Genomic DNA, 17258 nt, shown 5'->3' with positions numbered 1-17258 from the left:
TTCTAAGCGGGACCAGGAGTCAATCAAGCACTTTGACCAGTGCCCCGGAGGTCATACTAAACTAACATAGCACTGAAGATCAAATAGTATGTCAAGCCCAATATCAAAAAACAGACTGCTCTTGGCTCCCAGGTGCACTCTTTTCTGCACCACATAAGAATATGTATAAGTGACAGAAAAATTCTGCGCCTCATATTCTTATGACTGGTTATTTTAACATGAACTTATTCCAGATTGTGCCCAAGATTCAAATAACGAAAACTATTGATCATATTTGGCATAGTCCACCAATGCAACCCTCCAAACAGAGAACAGATGCATGCGGGAAGCAATCTGCAAGTAATTTGGAGCACTTGGGCCTGAGAGTCCTGAACAGCCTGGTGGCTCCGGACATTCCTGCTCATGTAACACATTACTCCACAAACTCCCACGCAGTCATAGATCTCGGTGCCTCTTCTCCTATTCCATATGGTGACAAACTATGAACTGGGAAATAGGCTGGAAAGCGATCATCAATCACAAATGATTAGACTAAATCTAAAAGTCTCTTCGCATGATCATACCCCACCGGAAATTGGTTACTCCACAATGTCTACCTACAAATAATTGCGATGGTCGGTAGTATGCATCGATAAAGTAGCCTAGCCAGAATACAATGGGAAAAATTAACTCTTAATCACTTAGACCATTGGGCACAATTCTCAAAGCTCTTATTAGAGAAGCAAGCTGGCCTTCACAGGCCTACAATCATGACTGATTCAGGAATTTTCCAGCCAAGTAAAATATCAGCCCAACTCATAATACCAAAAAAAGAGGCTGAATCATGCCTTGAGGGTCTTAAGAAACAACTCAAACGCAAGCATATGGAGTGAGGTTTTCACCAAAATGAAGAATGCTATATAAGAAAGCAGTACGGATCAAAGCAAAAACAGAAGCAGACCAGTATTAGTGCGAACACATTCTCACTTCTAAGGGGAAAGACGCCAGAAAATGCTGGAAATTAGTGAATCAACCCAACAGCTGGAAAATCCACTTTCCGTCATCAAATATCTCAGAAGCTGCGTGGACAAATCATCTGGAAGAAATGTATGGGGGCACGGCAGTAACAAATGTAACCCCAAAAGCAGTTACCCAAAAACGAATCGGGAAAGTCCCTCTTACGGCGTTCTCATCAGGCACAGTGAAAAAAATCATCAGTAATAGCCGAGAGATGGGGCCCGGAGACCGAATGGTCTCCCACAAGCGCTCTACAAACAGAATCCGCATTTCTAGGCAGATAAGTTGGTCATTTTATTCAATCACATCTTCCTCATACAACAAATACCAGATAGCTGGAGGGAATCAATATTGTCCCCCATACACAGAGCTGAGCAAATTTAGTGGCCATCTCAAAGGAAAATGTGCCATCAGTAAATGACAGTGTGCTTCCACATGATGCTTTAGTTATATTGAGTGACTTCGCCTGTCTCATGTCTAATGCGAGTAGCTAAAGTTGGGCATTCTAAAAAAAGGGGTCTTTGCTCTGAAACGTTTGGAAAGCACTCCATAAGACAACTGTAAGATGTTGGAGGAAAAATATACTTTTAGCGCCAGGATACCCTTTTTGTCTAATCAAGTGTCCAATAAGGCTATGAATAAATAAATATTTCTCAAAACTGGATGGAACTTAAAAACAACAACGAGTGAAATAACAATGGGATATTTTTTGGCATGTATTCAACCAAACAGACAGTAAAGGTAGCGGGAATTTGGGACTTGTTGAATTTACCCATTAACTGCAGATCATGCCAAGAATTGCCCATAAACTTCGGATAAAGGCAATTAGTACATAAATGTGATGTCCTCAATCGGCATGAAACTTGAAATGCCAGATATTTGGAGCTTGCTTTTCCTTCACCAGTGTTATGCTAAATTAGTGACAATTAAGCTAAAAAGAAATTCCTCTAGTCAACTTCAATGCTTAAAAAATAAAGACTCGGCCCCACAATTAATTTTTTATTTTGTGAAAGGTATAGCATAGATCTGCCACAAGAAGCAGCAGAGAACTACATGTTGAACATTTTTAACGTAGTAGAAGTATGGAGTACTGTACTAGTGCGAGGTCAGTGGAGGTGGGTGGAAAGATGTGTTCAGTTTTCAGCAATTTTAAACACACGTATCTTCAAGATGCTGCACGATTGGATATAAGTATGTGAATAAAGAACAAGTTATTTATCTTCGGTAAAGCTTTTTCTGGTGGATACAGTGTCTGCCTGTGGATTCCTCACCTTTTGAATTACCCCACCGCCAGCATTCCAAGGAAACTTTTTCTTTAGCTCTCCCACATCGACGAGGACGTCACAATAGCACGATTCAGCTTGCGACTCCATATGACATCATCAGAGCCATAAGAAGAACTCCTCGGAGTGTTGACTTCAGTTCCACCCATTTTTTTTGTGCCTTCGAGGCGAATGGGTGAGACAACAACATTTCGCAAATATACACAGTATACAATACAAACCACGATTAACACAGCATATATTTCAAAAAAGAAAAGAGAATGAAAATGCCAGAAATATCATAGCCACAAGCCACATAACATTGAAAAGAATAATGAAATATCAGTAATGTTATACTCAAAAATCTTTTCGGTATAGTAAGGCAGATAAAGGGGAGGCAGGTGGGTCAGTGAGGAATCCACAGGCAGACACTGTATTCACCAGAAAGAGGTGTTATCGAAGTAACTTGTACTTCTGATGAATACATCTGCATGTGGATTCTTCACCTTTTGAATTGAATCCCCAAGCAGTCCCACTCCCAGGAGGAGGGTGTCCGCCTACCTATACCAAAAAATCTTGCAGCACAGGACGAGCAAAATGGCCATCCCTCCTCACCTCTGAATCCAAGCAATAATGCTTCTCGAAAGTGTGGAGGGAGGCCCAAGTTGCCGCTTAACAGATGTCTACCACAGGGACACCTTGAGTCAAAGCTGAAGAAGATTTAGCTCTAATAGAATGAGATCTAATACCTTAAGGAGGCTCCTTCTTGGCCAAGGCATAGCAGATCTTGATGCACAAACTTATCCACCTGGACAGCGTTCGCTTGTGGACAGCCTTGGCTTTCATTTTCCCAACGTAACTAACGAAGAGCTGGTCATCCAGTCCCAAGTCCTTGGTTCTGTCCAAGTAAAAACTGACCGCCCTCCTGGGTTCCAGGCGATGAGGTTGCTCTTCCTCCTTGGAAGAGTGAGCAGGAGGATAGAAAGAAGGCAGGGTAATAGACTGTCCCAAGTGGAATGAAGTAACCACCTTAGGCAGGAAAGCAGCTCTGGTACTGAAAACAAACATATCCGTATAGATGGAGGTAAAGAGAGGCTTTGAACTAAGAGCCTCAAGCTCACTTACCCTCCTAGCAGAAGTAATAGCAATAATGAAAACTGTTTTAACAGTGAGGAGCCTCAACAGACAACTATGAAGGGGCTCAAAGGGAGACCCAATTAAAAAAGTAAGAACCAAATTTAAGCCCCACTGAGGCATAATTAAAGGAGTGGGAGGAGATTTGTTAGTGGGGCCCTTAATAAACCTCATAACGATGGGAGACTTAAATAATGAGAACTGGTCTGGCAAACAAAGGAAGGCAAATAAAGCCAGCAAATTGCCCTTAACAGTAGCCACAGCACAACCATGGGTTGGGCTAAAGAAAGAGAAAGACTAAGGACATTAGGCAAATGGGCCCACAAATGATTAATTGAACTCCCCCACACCACCTAACAAATCTGGGCCACCTGCTGGAATAGACAGATTTGGTGGAGTGTCTCTTGGACGACAAAGTTACATCCACCACATCCGGCAGGAGAGAGAAAACTCAGGTTGCCCCGTTCAATCTCCAGGCATGAAGGTGTAGGCTCTGGAGGTGTGGACGTAGAACCTGCCCCAGCGACTCTGAGAGGAGATCTGCCCTGGGAGGGAGACAGAGCACTGCGTGCGATGAGAGAGCAGAGGGTGCGATGAGAGACTAAGAAGGTCTGTGTACCACACCCTTCTTGGCCAATCCGGGGCGATCAATATGACTTGGGTCTGGTCTTAGTAAATCTTTCTCAGAACCAGAGGAATCAAGGGTATGGGAGGAAACATGTAGAGAAGCTGGAAGCCCCAATCCAACTGAAACGTGTCCCCCCAGTGCTCCCCGCATCGGATACCGGAGGCTGCAGAATGACAGGCAGTGAGTTGCAATTAGGTTCAACTGCGGATATCCCCACTTACCGAAAATGTGACTGACTACCTCCGGATGAAGAAGACACTTGTGATCGGCCGAGTAATTCCGACTGAGACTGTCCGCATGCACATTCAGCACCCTGGCCAGATGATTTGCAACTAAGCAAATCCAGTGTTCCTGAGCCCAGGACCAGAGTTGCAGAGCCTCTCTGCAGAGACGATACGGCCCTACTCCTCCCTGTTTGTTGATGTACCATATCGCGGTAGTGTTGTCCGTCAGGGCCTGAATCGACTGACCGCGAAGGGAAGGGAAGAAAAGCCTTGAGAGCCAAACGTATCACCAGCAAGTCCAGAAGATTGATATTAAGCAATATTTCCTCTGAAGACCAAAAGACCCTTTATCTCCAGATCCCCAAGATGAGCACCGCACCCTAGAGTGGATGCTTCCGGTATCACTGTGGCCACCAGAGAAGGAGGTTGAAAAGGCCTCCCTTGAGACAGGCTGCCTGAAACACTCTACCAAGACAGCTCCGCTGCAGCTTTCCTGGAGATTCTGATCACCTCCATGAGATCTCAGTTGTGTTGAAACCACTGCCTGCAGAGGCCCCACTGTGCCCTCATGTGCCATCGTGCATGGTTGACCAACAGTCTGCAGGAAGCAAACAGACCGAGCAGACGTAAGACCTTCAGGATTGGATCAGAAGCCCCATGCTGAAACATTAGGATCATATCCTGAATGTTTGAAATCCTCTGAGGGGGCGGGAAAGCATGACTGAGAGTAGTGTCCAGTACTGCCCCTATGAACAGGTTGTGCTGTGAGGGCACCAGGTGACATTTGGGCACATTTAGAGAGAAACTCAAGTCGAAAAACAGCTGAGCTGCTATATATAGATGATGCAGCACCACCTCTTCCGACTTTGCTTTGAGCAGCCAATCATCCTAATATGGGAATACCCGAATCCCAGATCTTCTGAGATGAGCTGCCACCACCACCATCACCTTTGTGAAGACCCGAGGTGCAGAAGTAACACCAAAGGGAAGGACCACAAACTGATAATGCTGAGACACCACCGTAAAACGGCAATACTTCCAATGCGACTTCAGGATGGGAATGTGGAAGTACGCCTTTCTGTTAATCGATCAACACCATCAAGTCTTCCTGCTGCAGCGCGAAAAGAACCTGACCTAGGGACAACATCTTGAACTTCTCCTGATTGAGGTAAAAATTCAAAACTCTGAGGTCTAGGATCGACCGCAAACAACCGTCTTTTTTGGGGGTCAGAAAATACCGGGAGTAGCAACCCAGACCCCTCTACTGCTCTGGAACAATCTCTATCACACCTTTCTTTAATAGGTACTGGACTTCTTGTTGCAGAAGCCTCAGATGGTCATCTGAACACCAGCCTTGGCGAGGAGGGTAAGGAGGGAGAAACTCCTGAAAGGGAAGGGTGTATCCGTTTTTTATAAGATTTAAAACCCAAAGATCAGACGTAACAGATTTCCAATCTAGTAGAAAAAGGGACACCCGACCTCCCACAGGACCAACATGATCTAGAGCTGCTTCCCTGCAGAGCCAATGGCGGGGACTGGGGAGGAGAAGGAGGAGGATGAAGAGACCTGCTGACTAGCAGTCCCCGCAGATGACCTCGTCCTTTCCCTCTGTATGACCGACAAAGCGGGTTCTGCTGCTGCTGTAGGCCATGAAAAGGGGCCACCTTTCTGAAAACCAAAGCCCTTAGGCTGTGACTGCAAGCCCAAGGACCTAGCAGTATCCCTGTTATCATTAAAACGCTGTAAAGCAGAATCAGCCTTGGTTCCAAAGAGCCTTGATCCGTCGAAGGGAAGGTCCAACAACGTAGCTTGGACTTCAGAAGAGAACCCTGACCCTCTCAACCAGTTATGTCTCCTGGTCACAACCCAGGAACCCATCACCCTGCCAACAGAGTCCGCAGTATCCAAGACGGACTGGATGACCTGACGAGCAGCAGCCGGGGTATTCGATATTAACTCAGCAAAATGACTCTGGACATCCTCAGGAAATGTGGGAATCATCTCTTTGGCAGAGTCCATCAAAGCATGGATATAACGCCCCATTAAACATTTTGCATTAGTTGACTTTAAAGCCATACTGGCCTACGAAAACACTTTCTTCACGGATTGCTCCAACTTTTTAGAGTCTCTATCCACCGGAGTACTAGGGAAAGAACCAGCAGCCTGTTTAGAAGAACAAGATGCTTGTGCCACAAGGCTCTCAGGTGTGGGGTGTGATGATAAAAATGCCAGGTCTCCCGGACCCACCTTATAGAGTCTTGCCACTGATGTAGAAATAGCAGGGGCAGACATTGGCTTCTGCCAAACATCCAAAATAGGATCCGTTAGAGCCTCGTTGAAGAGGAGCAAAGGTTCTACTGCCGAAGAAGGAGATTGCAGCACCTCTGTCAAGATATTAGATTTGACCTCCGTTGTTGGTAATTGCAAGTCCAGGAGGTCAGCAGCCTTTCCACTTGCTGAATGATTAGAGGCCACACCCTGAGAGGGAAGATCCTGTGGGGGATGAGAGCTCCCACTCTGGAGAGGTATCAAGCCCACTGGCCTCTTGCAGCCCTGTAAAATCATCCCTAGAGTACAAAATCCTGCTGTTGCTCCTGAAACTCCTCTTCTTCCATAAGTCGCTGAGCCTCTCTCCTTGAACAAATTTTTGAACCCGTGTCGGTGGAGCCAAATGCGGCGCCAGTGATCTCAGAGCAGGAGTCGATGGAAGATCTTCAGACGTGGGCGACGGCACAAACCGAAGTCGAGTAGGTGCCGGAACAGGGCCCAATGGTGTCAGAGAATAGTCCAATATTCCCCTCCTGAGAAGGTATCTGAGTCGAGAACCTCGCAGTCGGGAGGGGCCAAGACTGAGCCATTGGCATAAAAGGAAGAAATGGAGCTTGGGCATAGTGTTGAGGAACGCCCAAATTAAAAGAAAGCGGTCCCATGGGACCGAAAGGTGTATCGGATGGGTTAGCCGCCCCGGCAAACATGCCATATATCGCATTTAGGGGATCCGCACCTGCAATTGGAAAAGGAGGATACGAAACCACCTGACCTGATGGAGATCGAGGTTGTGGAACAGGCTTCTGCTTGCGACCCGGAGAAGCTGGGTCTGGGATCTGAGTGTCCACAGGCACAGGTGGCCCTCTTCTGGGCGTCAGAGAGTCCCTGGGCATCGGAGAGTCCCTCGTTGTCGAAGAGCGCACCGGCGACACCTGTGGCAAAGGAGAAGGAGAGACATCATTTTTCCTACAGCATTGTTGGAATGGAGACTTTGACGACTTCTCCTTCGAGGAACAATGCTTGGACCTGTGCTGTCTTTTTCTTATGGTTCTTAGGCTACCTCGAGGTGTGTGGAGTCAGCAACTTTGACATCGACTTGGTCCTTTTCCGACCCCTCTTCTCCTTCTTCGCCCGGGCCATGGTTCATATGACGGCATGGTCCGACAACAAACACCAAAGGAAGTCTTCATGCGGATCTGTAACCGGCATATGGTCCCCACACTCCCTACAGGGCTTAAAGCCAGGCTTCTTCTGAGCAGCCATGATCGAAGAAACAGTTTCTAGAGAACTGAAACAAAGTACACTACACAGAAATGGAGAGCTAGAAAAAACAGTTACGCGTCGACGGTGCGAAAAAACGGGAACTGACGTCAACACGCCGACTACGTCATAAGGAGGCGCGAACAGGGTCGTGCTATTGCTACGTCCTCGTCAACGCGGGGGAGCTAAGGAAAAAGTTTCAGTGGAATGCTGGTGCAGGGGTAATTCAAAAGGTGAGGAATCCACAGGCAGATGTATACATCAGAAATTGTTTTCCGGTCAGGTGTGAAGAGTTGGGCCTGTAGTCTGTATTGAGCATGGCATCAATGACTTACAAAAAAAAAACCTAAAAGGCTAGAGAGAAAAAATCTGATTAACCTATGCGTACGGGTCCGATCTGGCAACCATTTGCAGGATTTAAGTGATTTGCTAGTACAGGCTGTTTCCATCTTGGGTTTTACTAAGAGAACTCTGCATGAACTTTGCAGCCATATGGTAAATCCTAGCTGGCTACCACATTGACGAGAAAGAGAGAGTGCTATACATCTAGATCGTCCAGAATTTAGATTAATGGCTAACTAACAATGGCCCAGTAACCTGTATACTGTTGGAAACACTGCTAGGCCCACTGAATGAGCACAAACATCGGAACACAATAGACTGCCTGCCTTTCACTTGAAGGAAATGTAGAGACATCTATCCTGACCACCAAACAGAGCTTAGATCGAAAGGACTGGTCACAGGACCATAGGAGACAAATTAATGATCAGACTACTCTGCAATGAACCACTTGTATAATTTGATTGGATCCACTTTCGCTAGGTACCAGAAGTGGTAGAGTACTCAAACAAAAAAGAAGGCTACTTCCGACTTAGACCGCCAATTAATGTTGGCGCAAATGGAGGACACGGTGGCCTATTGTGTGCCATCTAGATTAGTAGTTACCAGCTGGGCACTTCCAGCATTAGTTTTGTTGCTGGGAAGCAGCACATACAATGGTGGCTTTATAGAGAGACAGGTGGGATTTTTACACCTGCATAGCTTTATGTTTAGGTTACAGAAACAGACGTGTTAACCACTTCCAGAGACTATATTTCAAAACGTTTTTCTATAGGATTCCTCAGTTGAAGCAAGTTACTCACCATCCTGATTTTTGCAAGTTTGTCATAGTAGGGTTGGACCGGGACAGGAAATTGGTCAGGTACCAAAATAAAAGTGGCTCTTATTGGTGAATCTGATCATTAGAAAATGTCCCGCATTTTGCAAATAGTGACAGTTTTCACCTTGTAGGGAGACAGGGTGCATTTGGGGTTGCTGCAGGCACTTTTTGTGGTAATAGCAGAGACATCAACAGTAAAAACTGAACCGAAAGACTATAAAACATGCCCGCAACCAGTTGCAAAACGTTCCTCAGACTGACATGTCAGACCAGCCCTTCTGGCACTGCAAACTGCCAAAGGACCAGTCCGACCTTGGTCAGATCGGCAGGCTCTCTCTCTCCCCCCTGCCCCCCTCTCCCCCCACCCAGCAAGAATTGATGTTCGGCGTACACTGAAGACTCGAGTAGGAGAATGAAACTCACGGGGAGACTACCCCATTCAAACCATTACCCACACCTGAAATTAAGTAGTGGAAGCCCAACAGGTCTCACTTTACTTTAAGAACATATTCCCCATGCTTTTGAAAAGCTGCACTCTGCCCTTTCCTGATGCAGACAGGTGCTGCTACTAGAGCAGCCTCCAGTCAGAACTAGGAACTTTCTGTAGCAGGACACAGTACCTTAAATTGGTACTAAAGGTCCCTTGTGCCAGAAACAAGTGCTTGCTGTAACAGAATTCAGTACCTTAGGCCAGCGTGGCGTTCACATAGGAATTAAAATATTCACTTTACCACTTTACCATGTCTAATAATTGTATCTTGCTTTGCATATCCTAAATGAACATTCCAGTGCAGGGTTACGAAGGAGGTCATCATTATCGAGACTGAGTTTTGAAATCACCCGATTATATATAGAAAACACTTGTTTGTACAAACTACCGACATAGAGAGAGAGCATCTTTTTGGATTTTTTTTGTATATTGTGCAAGGCCGCAGGCAGCAAATGGAAGACAGCGATAAGCAGGGATGGAGATGGGCATGTAGAACCAAGAGAGGTGAGGAGGAGATGACAGGGGTGAGGATGTGGAGAGAGAGAGAGAGTTGAGGGGAAGGGAGCGCTGACAGTGAGGGAAGCAGGGATCAACTGGAATAAAAGGAAGGAGGCGGAAACTTAGAGGGAGCGAGGGGAGTGGTAATGCTGAGACAGTTAAACCCGAACGCATTGATGGCAGAGAAAGGGAATTCAAGCAGGAAGAAAGAAAACAGAAAGAAGTAACAAATAGATGATAACGCAACACAGACAGTGATGATGGGTTTAACAGGGGGCGATGAAGAAAAGAAAGTGGAAATGCACAGAACTTAATTGAGGGTGTCAATGCAATTCTTCAACACTTATCACATATAACTAATGGGAGTAGTAATGGGACAGCGTATTCTTCCACGAAATGCCATGGGTTTGATGGACAGCCCATCCAACCAATGTCAGCCTAGAAAAGTATATCATATCAAATGCTTGAAGGGGGGCTGACATGTTTTTCTCTGTACTCCTTTTTGTGTATATATACTATGTAAAGCATTGGTAACCTAAGGTCTCCCACATACTGAAGCCGTCTGTGACAAGATGTGAAAAAGAGGGACTTGTCTCCAGAAAACCATTTTACGAGCCAAAAAAGTTTGCCAAACAAGGTATCCAAAGAGGAACATTTGAATAAGGCACACAAGCCCTCAAGCAGAAAGCTCATCCCAGATGATAAGAAACTGCAAACAATAGTATTTCAAGACACAAATTGGTGGGAAATCAGAACTATCATCGACCAAAAAAGAGAAAAAATGTACACACAACAGATCTGACAAGGATGCTGGGAGAGATTCTGCAAAAATCAAATAGAGAAGTAAGGAAAACCAAAACTCCCAAACTCGCAGCGGATCCCCTCTCTGGGACCTCCAGAGAAGAGGACCTCACTCTACTGCCTTGATAAGGCACAATACCACGAAATGTATAGAGGAACTGCTCAGGAGAAAGAATTGTCTGCAATAGCACAGAATAGAGTACGTGCTACTGTCATCCAAAGGAGCAGAGAAGGAACCTTGTAAACGTGGAGTGCAAATTGAAAGGCATTTCCACAATTGGAATGTCAGCCCTGCTACAGAGGGACAGACTTAAAATCAGTCTTGTTCAAGGGGATCTGTAGATAATGGACTCAACCAATAAAAAACTTTTCCAAAATGCAACAAAAAGTAAAAGAAGAGAGGGGCACACCATTCCCCCAACCCTCAGTCACCAACGATTGCTATGCTTTTAACTAGAAGGAGCTCTGAAAAGAGGCTCTAAATGCTAAAGCTCTAACATAATTGGAGCAAGCAGGGACTCTAACTGAGGAGTCTGAGGCAAGGAAGACAAATTCAGCATTCAGGTGTTTTCCTGTGTAAAGTAATGGTTACCTGCTATTTGTGAAGCAGTAAAACGTTTTTTTCTAATGCCAATTTTATTGTACGGTGATAAAGAAACCGCATTGGATTTTAGCACATAAGTAACACATTTGTGATTGTGTGTTTAGTAATAGAGTTGCTGTAAATAAGATGTTTTGTTCGGGCACATTTATTTTCAATGCCAAGGTGCTTGCGTGTTGTGCGTGTGTGTGAATTTTAGTTTTTTCAGTGGTTTTACATGTTTCAGCCACAACCATAACCCAGTTTGCAACTGTTTTGTTTTTAAGAATCATATAGTAGAAGCTTTTCTTCTTTTTGTATTATTATGTTATGTTTTATTGCACTTTTTGTAACCATTTTTTAAAGGCTTTTGTTGAACATTACTTGTGGTCTGGTTTCATAACCATAATGACATACCGCAAACTTTTCTACAGAGCTTTACCATGGTCAGGGGTACTAGGATTATGAAGTAAGGATAGCTAAATTTTGCTGCAAGATTATGTGCTAAAAAAGACAAATTATGTGGCACATTATATGGCAGTATTATTTTCATACATTTGATCTCAAAACAATATTTTTAGGAAATCTGCAAAGTGTGTGACAAATCTTGAACAACCATAATTACGTGATGGATGCGCAAGCACAGAATCAGATTAAATTACTAGCCTTATCATTGTCGGTTTGTTTATCAGCAATTATTTCAAGAAAAGTAAACCTTAACATTTTAATTCCAATAAGTGTCAATTGTTAGTTGCATTTTGAAGAAAACTGCTTTTTTTCCAATCAACTGCCCCAAAATACAAATGCAGTATAAAATACATAATGGGCAAAACAGGTAATATGGTCCTATATGACTTCAAAGAGGTTCTGGCAACATTTACAAACCACTCGGCCTGTGGTCTCATTTTTAGGTCTCGGCCTAGAGACGCGCGAAGCGCGTTCTCGGCAGAGAACTATTGTAATCGTTTCAGCTGCCAAAGCCGGCAAAAAGGAGACAAGAGCTGGGCACGCGCCCAGCATTCCTAATGGGAGAGGGAGCGACAAGTGCTTGCCACGCGCGGATTCAGCCGCGCACGCTCACGGCGCCAGCATCCCCGCCGCGCGCCGATGACTGCTCTCTTCCTGGCCGGCATCGAGAAAGTCCTGCTGCTACGCGTCGCCTGCACTGGGCATGCTCAGATCACGTATGCTGGGCTCTCATGAGGTAACCGTCGAACAGTGCGACGCGGTGAGGTGTGGGAGGAGTGTCAATCAACACCGGACACACCGGGTGACCGAAGTAGAGGCTGAAGCAGAGGCCGTCACCCCCTGCCGGGGTTGCCAACAGAAGCAGCCGTCCTTTCCTCCGAGGAGCGAGCGGCCGCTGGTGAGTGAGGGGGCCTGGTGTGGGAACGCTGCCATGGTCGCCTCCGATGGCGAGTGGCTGGCTAGTGGGGAAGGGGTGAGTGGAGTGAAGTCTGCCCCTAATTCACTGCTGAACTTGTAACCTGGGATCATTTCCCGTGCTTCCTCCGGGCCTAGTTTTTTTACCCCACTAAACTGGACTTCAACAAGATGACGTACATAGTTTAAAAGACTACAGCGCATATCTCAACTGGGCACGAACAAGGCTTGGTTGACATCCGAGGGTAGTCGGAGAGTAAATGAACGAGCGAAGGCAACGGATAATAATTGGAAACAATGAATCGTGAACTCGCAGCAGTGGATAAATGGAACGGGTGGGTGGAGAGAATCAGCGGGGCAGGTTTTTGGCTCAGTCCTCGCTGAGAAGAGCAGGGATAGCGCCTGGGCGGATGATGCAGGTGTTACATAAGCCTCATGGTGCTCCCTGCTCCCGGAAACTCTGCCTCATGAGTTGTGAACCCCCTCCCAGAGCCGGTCCCGTCAGCTCCCTCACTGGCTCTGAATCACAACCGGGCTGAGCAGGAACACACCCATTACCTGTGCACTAGCACCTCGCGGGCAAATGCACACGCACGCACTTGGGTCTGTGTGTGTGTGTGGTGGGAGGCTGAGAGGACCGCTGGCCCCATGTCATAGACTGGCAGGGAGGTGCGGGGTGGACAGGAACACACCCATTACCTGTGCACTAGCACCTCCCGAGTGCACGCACATGGGTGTGCGTGTGTGTGTGTGGGGGGGTGGGGGGGTTGAAAGGACCACTGCCCTCTGGTGAAGAGACTGGCGGGAGCTGCAGGACCCAAGTGAGGGCAGGGAGGTGCCACACAACCACACACAACACCACACCATCAGTGCACACTTTCACCAAACACAGACACCATCAGTCATCAATGCACGCTTTCACCGGGCACAAACACCACCAGCCATCAGTGCACGCTTTCACCAAGCACACACACACACACACCACCAGCTGTCAGTGCACGCATTCATCAGACACACACCACCAGCCGTCACTGCACGCTTTCACCAGGCACACACACCACCAGCGCACGCTTGCACCCGGCACACACACCATCAGCTCGCAGTGAACACTTCCACCAGGCACACACACCACCCGCCATCAGTGCACAATTTCTACAGACACACACACACACCACCAGCCATCAGTGCACACATCAATTGTTAACGCATCCACAATTAACTATTGTAGCAATAGCAGTATGGCACACTTTACTTTTAAACATATTAATCTAAAGCGCAGCATGCCACCCATTGCTACACACATTTTTTTGGCGTACAATTTATAGACTTTTGTTGCAGTTGATGTTGCAATATTTAGCAATGCCAATAGCTCAAACTTAACTAACCCAAGACCTATTGCATTGTAAATGCTTGTTTATGTTGTCACCAAAACCCATTGCTAGCATCATTGATGCATATTAAAAGCTATCCTTTATGAATGTAGAATAAGTGATCATAACTTTACAAATGACAGCTGAAAAACATGTGTAAATAATACTGCTGTAAAACTGATAACATTTTATTTTGTTCACAGATTCTTGTATGGCACACCCGTACAGAAAAAGTAAACCTGGGTAATGAACCAAAATATCACCAGGACTCGGTGAAAATTGAGGTGTGACCTACAAATCAAGTAACATGGAACAAAACACTGGATTCCAAGGAAGAAAGTCGAGTTACCTTTGGCTAAAAGGAAACAAACATTGTATGACCTGCTGCTGTGCACTCACCTTTGCCATTTACCTGATAGACTATTTTTTAAAACACCAACAGCTTCAAGTAACTTGGATGGTGTCAAGCTATGTGTATCTTGTTTTACCTTGTTTTGCATGTTTAAAAAAATGGATAACTGGATTTTTATACATTCTGCACTGATTTGAGTACAGTTCGTAAACCACTACACCAAGGGATCATTTTTAAAATATTTGGTTACGTTTTATTTTTGTTTTACCAATTGTTGAGTTTTGACCTGGTTTTAGTACACCAAGCGCTGGCAGCCAAAGTACAGTTTTCAAGTTGCAGTGCATCGTTGACATTAAAAGTTTATCTTTGCAGTATTGAACAACTAGCCCCTTTGCAGAGGTTCAAACAAAACCTAAATGTGATATGCACACATACACAACAGTCTATGGGTTTATCTCTTTAATACAGGGAAATAACATCTCATCATACTAGGCACCATAAAATGTAAACACAATTACCATTATAAACCTGGATATACCTTCAAATACAAGAAAGTATATTAGGGGTATTGCAGAGTTACACAGTATGCCCTTATTTACCATAATTGCACTATGTAAACAAGTATAAAGCCAATTTGCATATTGTATCGCTAGATTTTTTGGGGTCACATTTTCCCTGTGATATTCAAGAACAAACTGAGCATTTCTAGTAACATCCAGGTTTATATTCCTTTTACTAGCTGTGCTTTCCATAAAGCACATTACAGTAACATCACAATGCAATGAATAATCAACCAAAAGATATTTGATACACTAGAAAAAGAGGTTCAAATATACATGTACATTCTGTTCATAAGATTACACATTTGTTCATACATTATTATCTATACGGTTTTATTAAAGGAGGGAGAATGAGGGCAAGATTTACTATAGTTAGATATATTACTACCATGATAGCTAATTCCCTTAAATGCCAATATAGATCTAGAATTTTGACAATAAAACTGACTCGTGTTGGTCAAGCATCGTTGCTGAGATATGGTTCATGAGATCAAACATACTACAGAAAGCTCCCAGTCAGATAGAAATATTTTCAAACTGTTCTTCACCACATCAAATGTAAGCAATAGTCTCACAAAGTCAACAAGGTAACTTCTCAATATTTATAACTGGCGGGAAAATAATATATACATGGATAAAAGAGGGGGAGTGATTGTTGCATCTATTTAAGGAATGTCAGATGTATGCCCTGGATGATGACCACATTCATTTCCATAGTTGTGTGCTGAGAGTCTGGCCCGAACCACTGCTCGCCCATCCTCCAACGGTGTTTGCTGGCTGGCCGAAAGGGATCATATTGCTTGGACCATTGAGGTTCATTCCACCCAACTGCTGATTCACCTGTGAAGCACATGGACACCTTATCATTTAAGGAGAAGCACAAGGAGATCAACAACTGTAAGCAGTAAAAGACCATAAATAAAATAGCAATCTCTAATGTATTTATGAAATCTAGAGAAATGATACAACAACCGATGCAAATGTATGCAAAATGGTAAAGAAGTACACCGAAATCGAATCAACCATATGTGACGGCGAAGCCACAGTTTTCTTTATTGAAGATATATGAACATCAGCGACTGCAGACTGATTTGGGCTTATGAAAGAAATAACCTAAGCCTGTCATGCTACATAAAAGACTTGACAGGACGTCTGATTTTAGATCCTCCAGAATTTTTATGAGAACATTTTATTCAATACACTATGCTCGATCTGCAAGTATAATCAGTAGAATATACTTTGTGTGGGAAAGTAAAGGAAACAGCTTTGTCCTTTTTAGTTCTTCCCCTCTTAGAACCTGTGCAGTTCATGTATTGTGTCTTTACAATTTTGAAAAGCGAAAATGAACAGCTGTTACAAATCGTGAAATGGAGATGAAAAGACTGAAGGTACTTCAATACTATAGTTTTAAATTCGAAATTATATTCAGTAGGACCGTTCTGCATAAACTTTTAGATGTTTCTCACACTTTCTTTCTATTCTTATTCCTTAGTCTTTTAATATTTTTGTGTTAATCAATAAAATTAGACTGCACTACTATTTTTCAGATTGATATTTCTTTTCTGTATATGATTTATTTTCTGATGTATTGCTGGACCTTTATCAAAGGAGCTTAACTTAGCAATAAACAAACGGTACAATGCATGTTGTAATTAGGTATCTACGTTGGTACTACAAGGTTACAATCAATTTACTTTAGAAAATAAATGTTCCTTTAGTCGCTTCCTAGAAATAAAAAGAGTGGGAGCAGAATGGTTAGAAATCTGGGGCTGTATTATATACACAGTACACTTTCGCAGTTGGCACCATGGCGCTCCTATAAAATTGTGCGCTGGGCGCAAAAAGGGAATGTGCCCAGTGTTATGCAGAATGCACTGCCCCCAGGGCAGGACCAAACTAGCACTGCCATGGGGGCAGCACAATCAATTAAAATAGGAGTGGCGGTTTCAAAGTCGCTCCATGTTTCACAGTGCAGGCAGAATGCCGTCTGCCCTTTCAAGAGGAGAGAGAAATCTCCTTGCAGGAGGATACGGTGAGTGACTGCACCCGCCTGCAGGGGTGATGACTAGTGTGGGGGTCATTGGGACCCCTTTTTTCTCTTCCAGGAAGCTGCCTTTACCTTTTTGTGGCGCACTTTCAGTGAGCCTCACAAAGGCATAATTGCCTCTGCGCCCCCATCAGTAATACAGCGTGTGTGCAGAGGCAAAGTGGTTCTCTCATTCGCATGGGGCCACATCACGTGCAAATGAAGGAACACCCTCTCATGATCGTGCTGGCGCAATCAGTGTTACAG

The 17258-nt window shown here is 44.6% G+C and overlaps 2 protein-coding genes across 3 annotated transcripts in view; one reads left to right on the top strand and one right to left on the bottom strand.

The window, feature by feature from the left end:
- Window positions 1-16504, top strand: part of B3GAT2 (beta-1,3-glucuronyltransferase 2) — a 375259-nt gene extending 358755 nt beyond the window's left edge. Inside the window, exon 4 of the mRNA XM_086926472.1 lies at window positions 14257-16504. Within this exon, the coding sequence (XP_086782598.1) occupies window positions 14257-14343 (87 nt within the window). The 3' untranslated portion in view covers window positions 14344-16504. The remainder of the gene's footprint in view (window positions 1-14256) is intronic.
- SMAP1 (small ArfGAP 1) overlaps window positions 14850-17258 on the bottom strand; it is a 1000428-nt gene continuing 998019 nt past the window's right edge. For both annotated transcript variants that reach the window (XM_086926470.1, XM_086926471.1), the window contains one exon: window positions 14850-15805. In XM_086926470.1, coding sequence (XP_086782596.1) covers window positions 15671-15805 — 135 coding nt within the window. In that variant the 3' untranslated portion in view covers window positions 14850-15670. The remainder of the gene's footprint in view (window positions 15806-17258) is intronic.

Source organism: Lissotriton vulgaris, chromosome 6 (genome assembly GCF_964263255.1).
Source record: "Lissotriton vulgaris chromosome 6, aLisVul1.2, whole genome shotgun sequence".
NCBI lineage: Eukaryota > Metazoa > Chordata > Amphibia > Caudata > Salamandridae > Lissotriton > Lissotriton vulgaris.
Note: the sequence above shows the minus strand (reverse complement) of the source record. Positions and strands in the feature narration are given on the sequence as shown.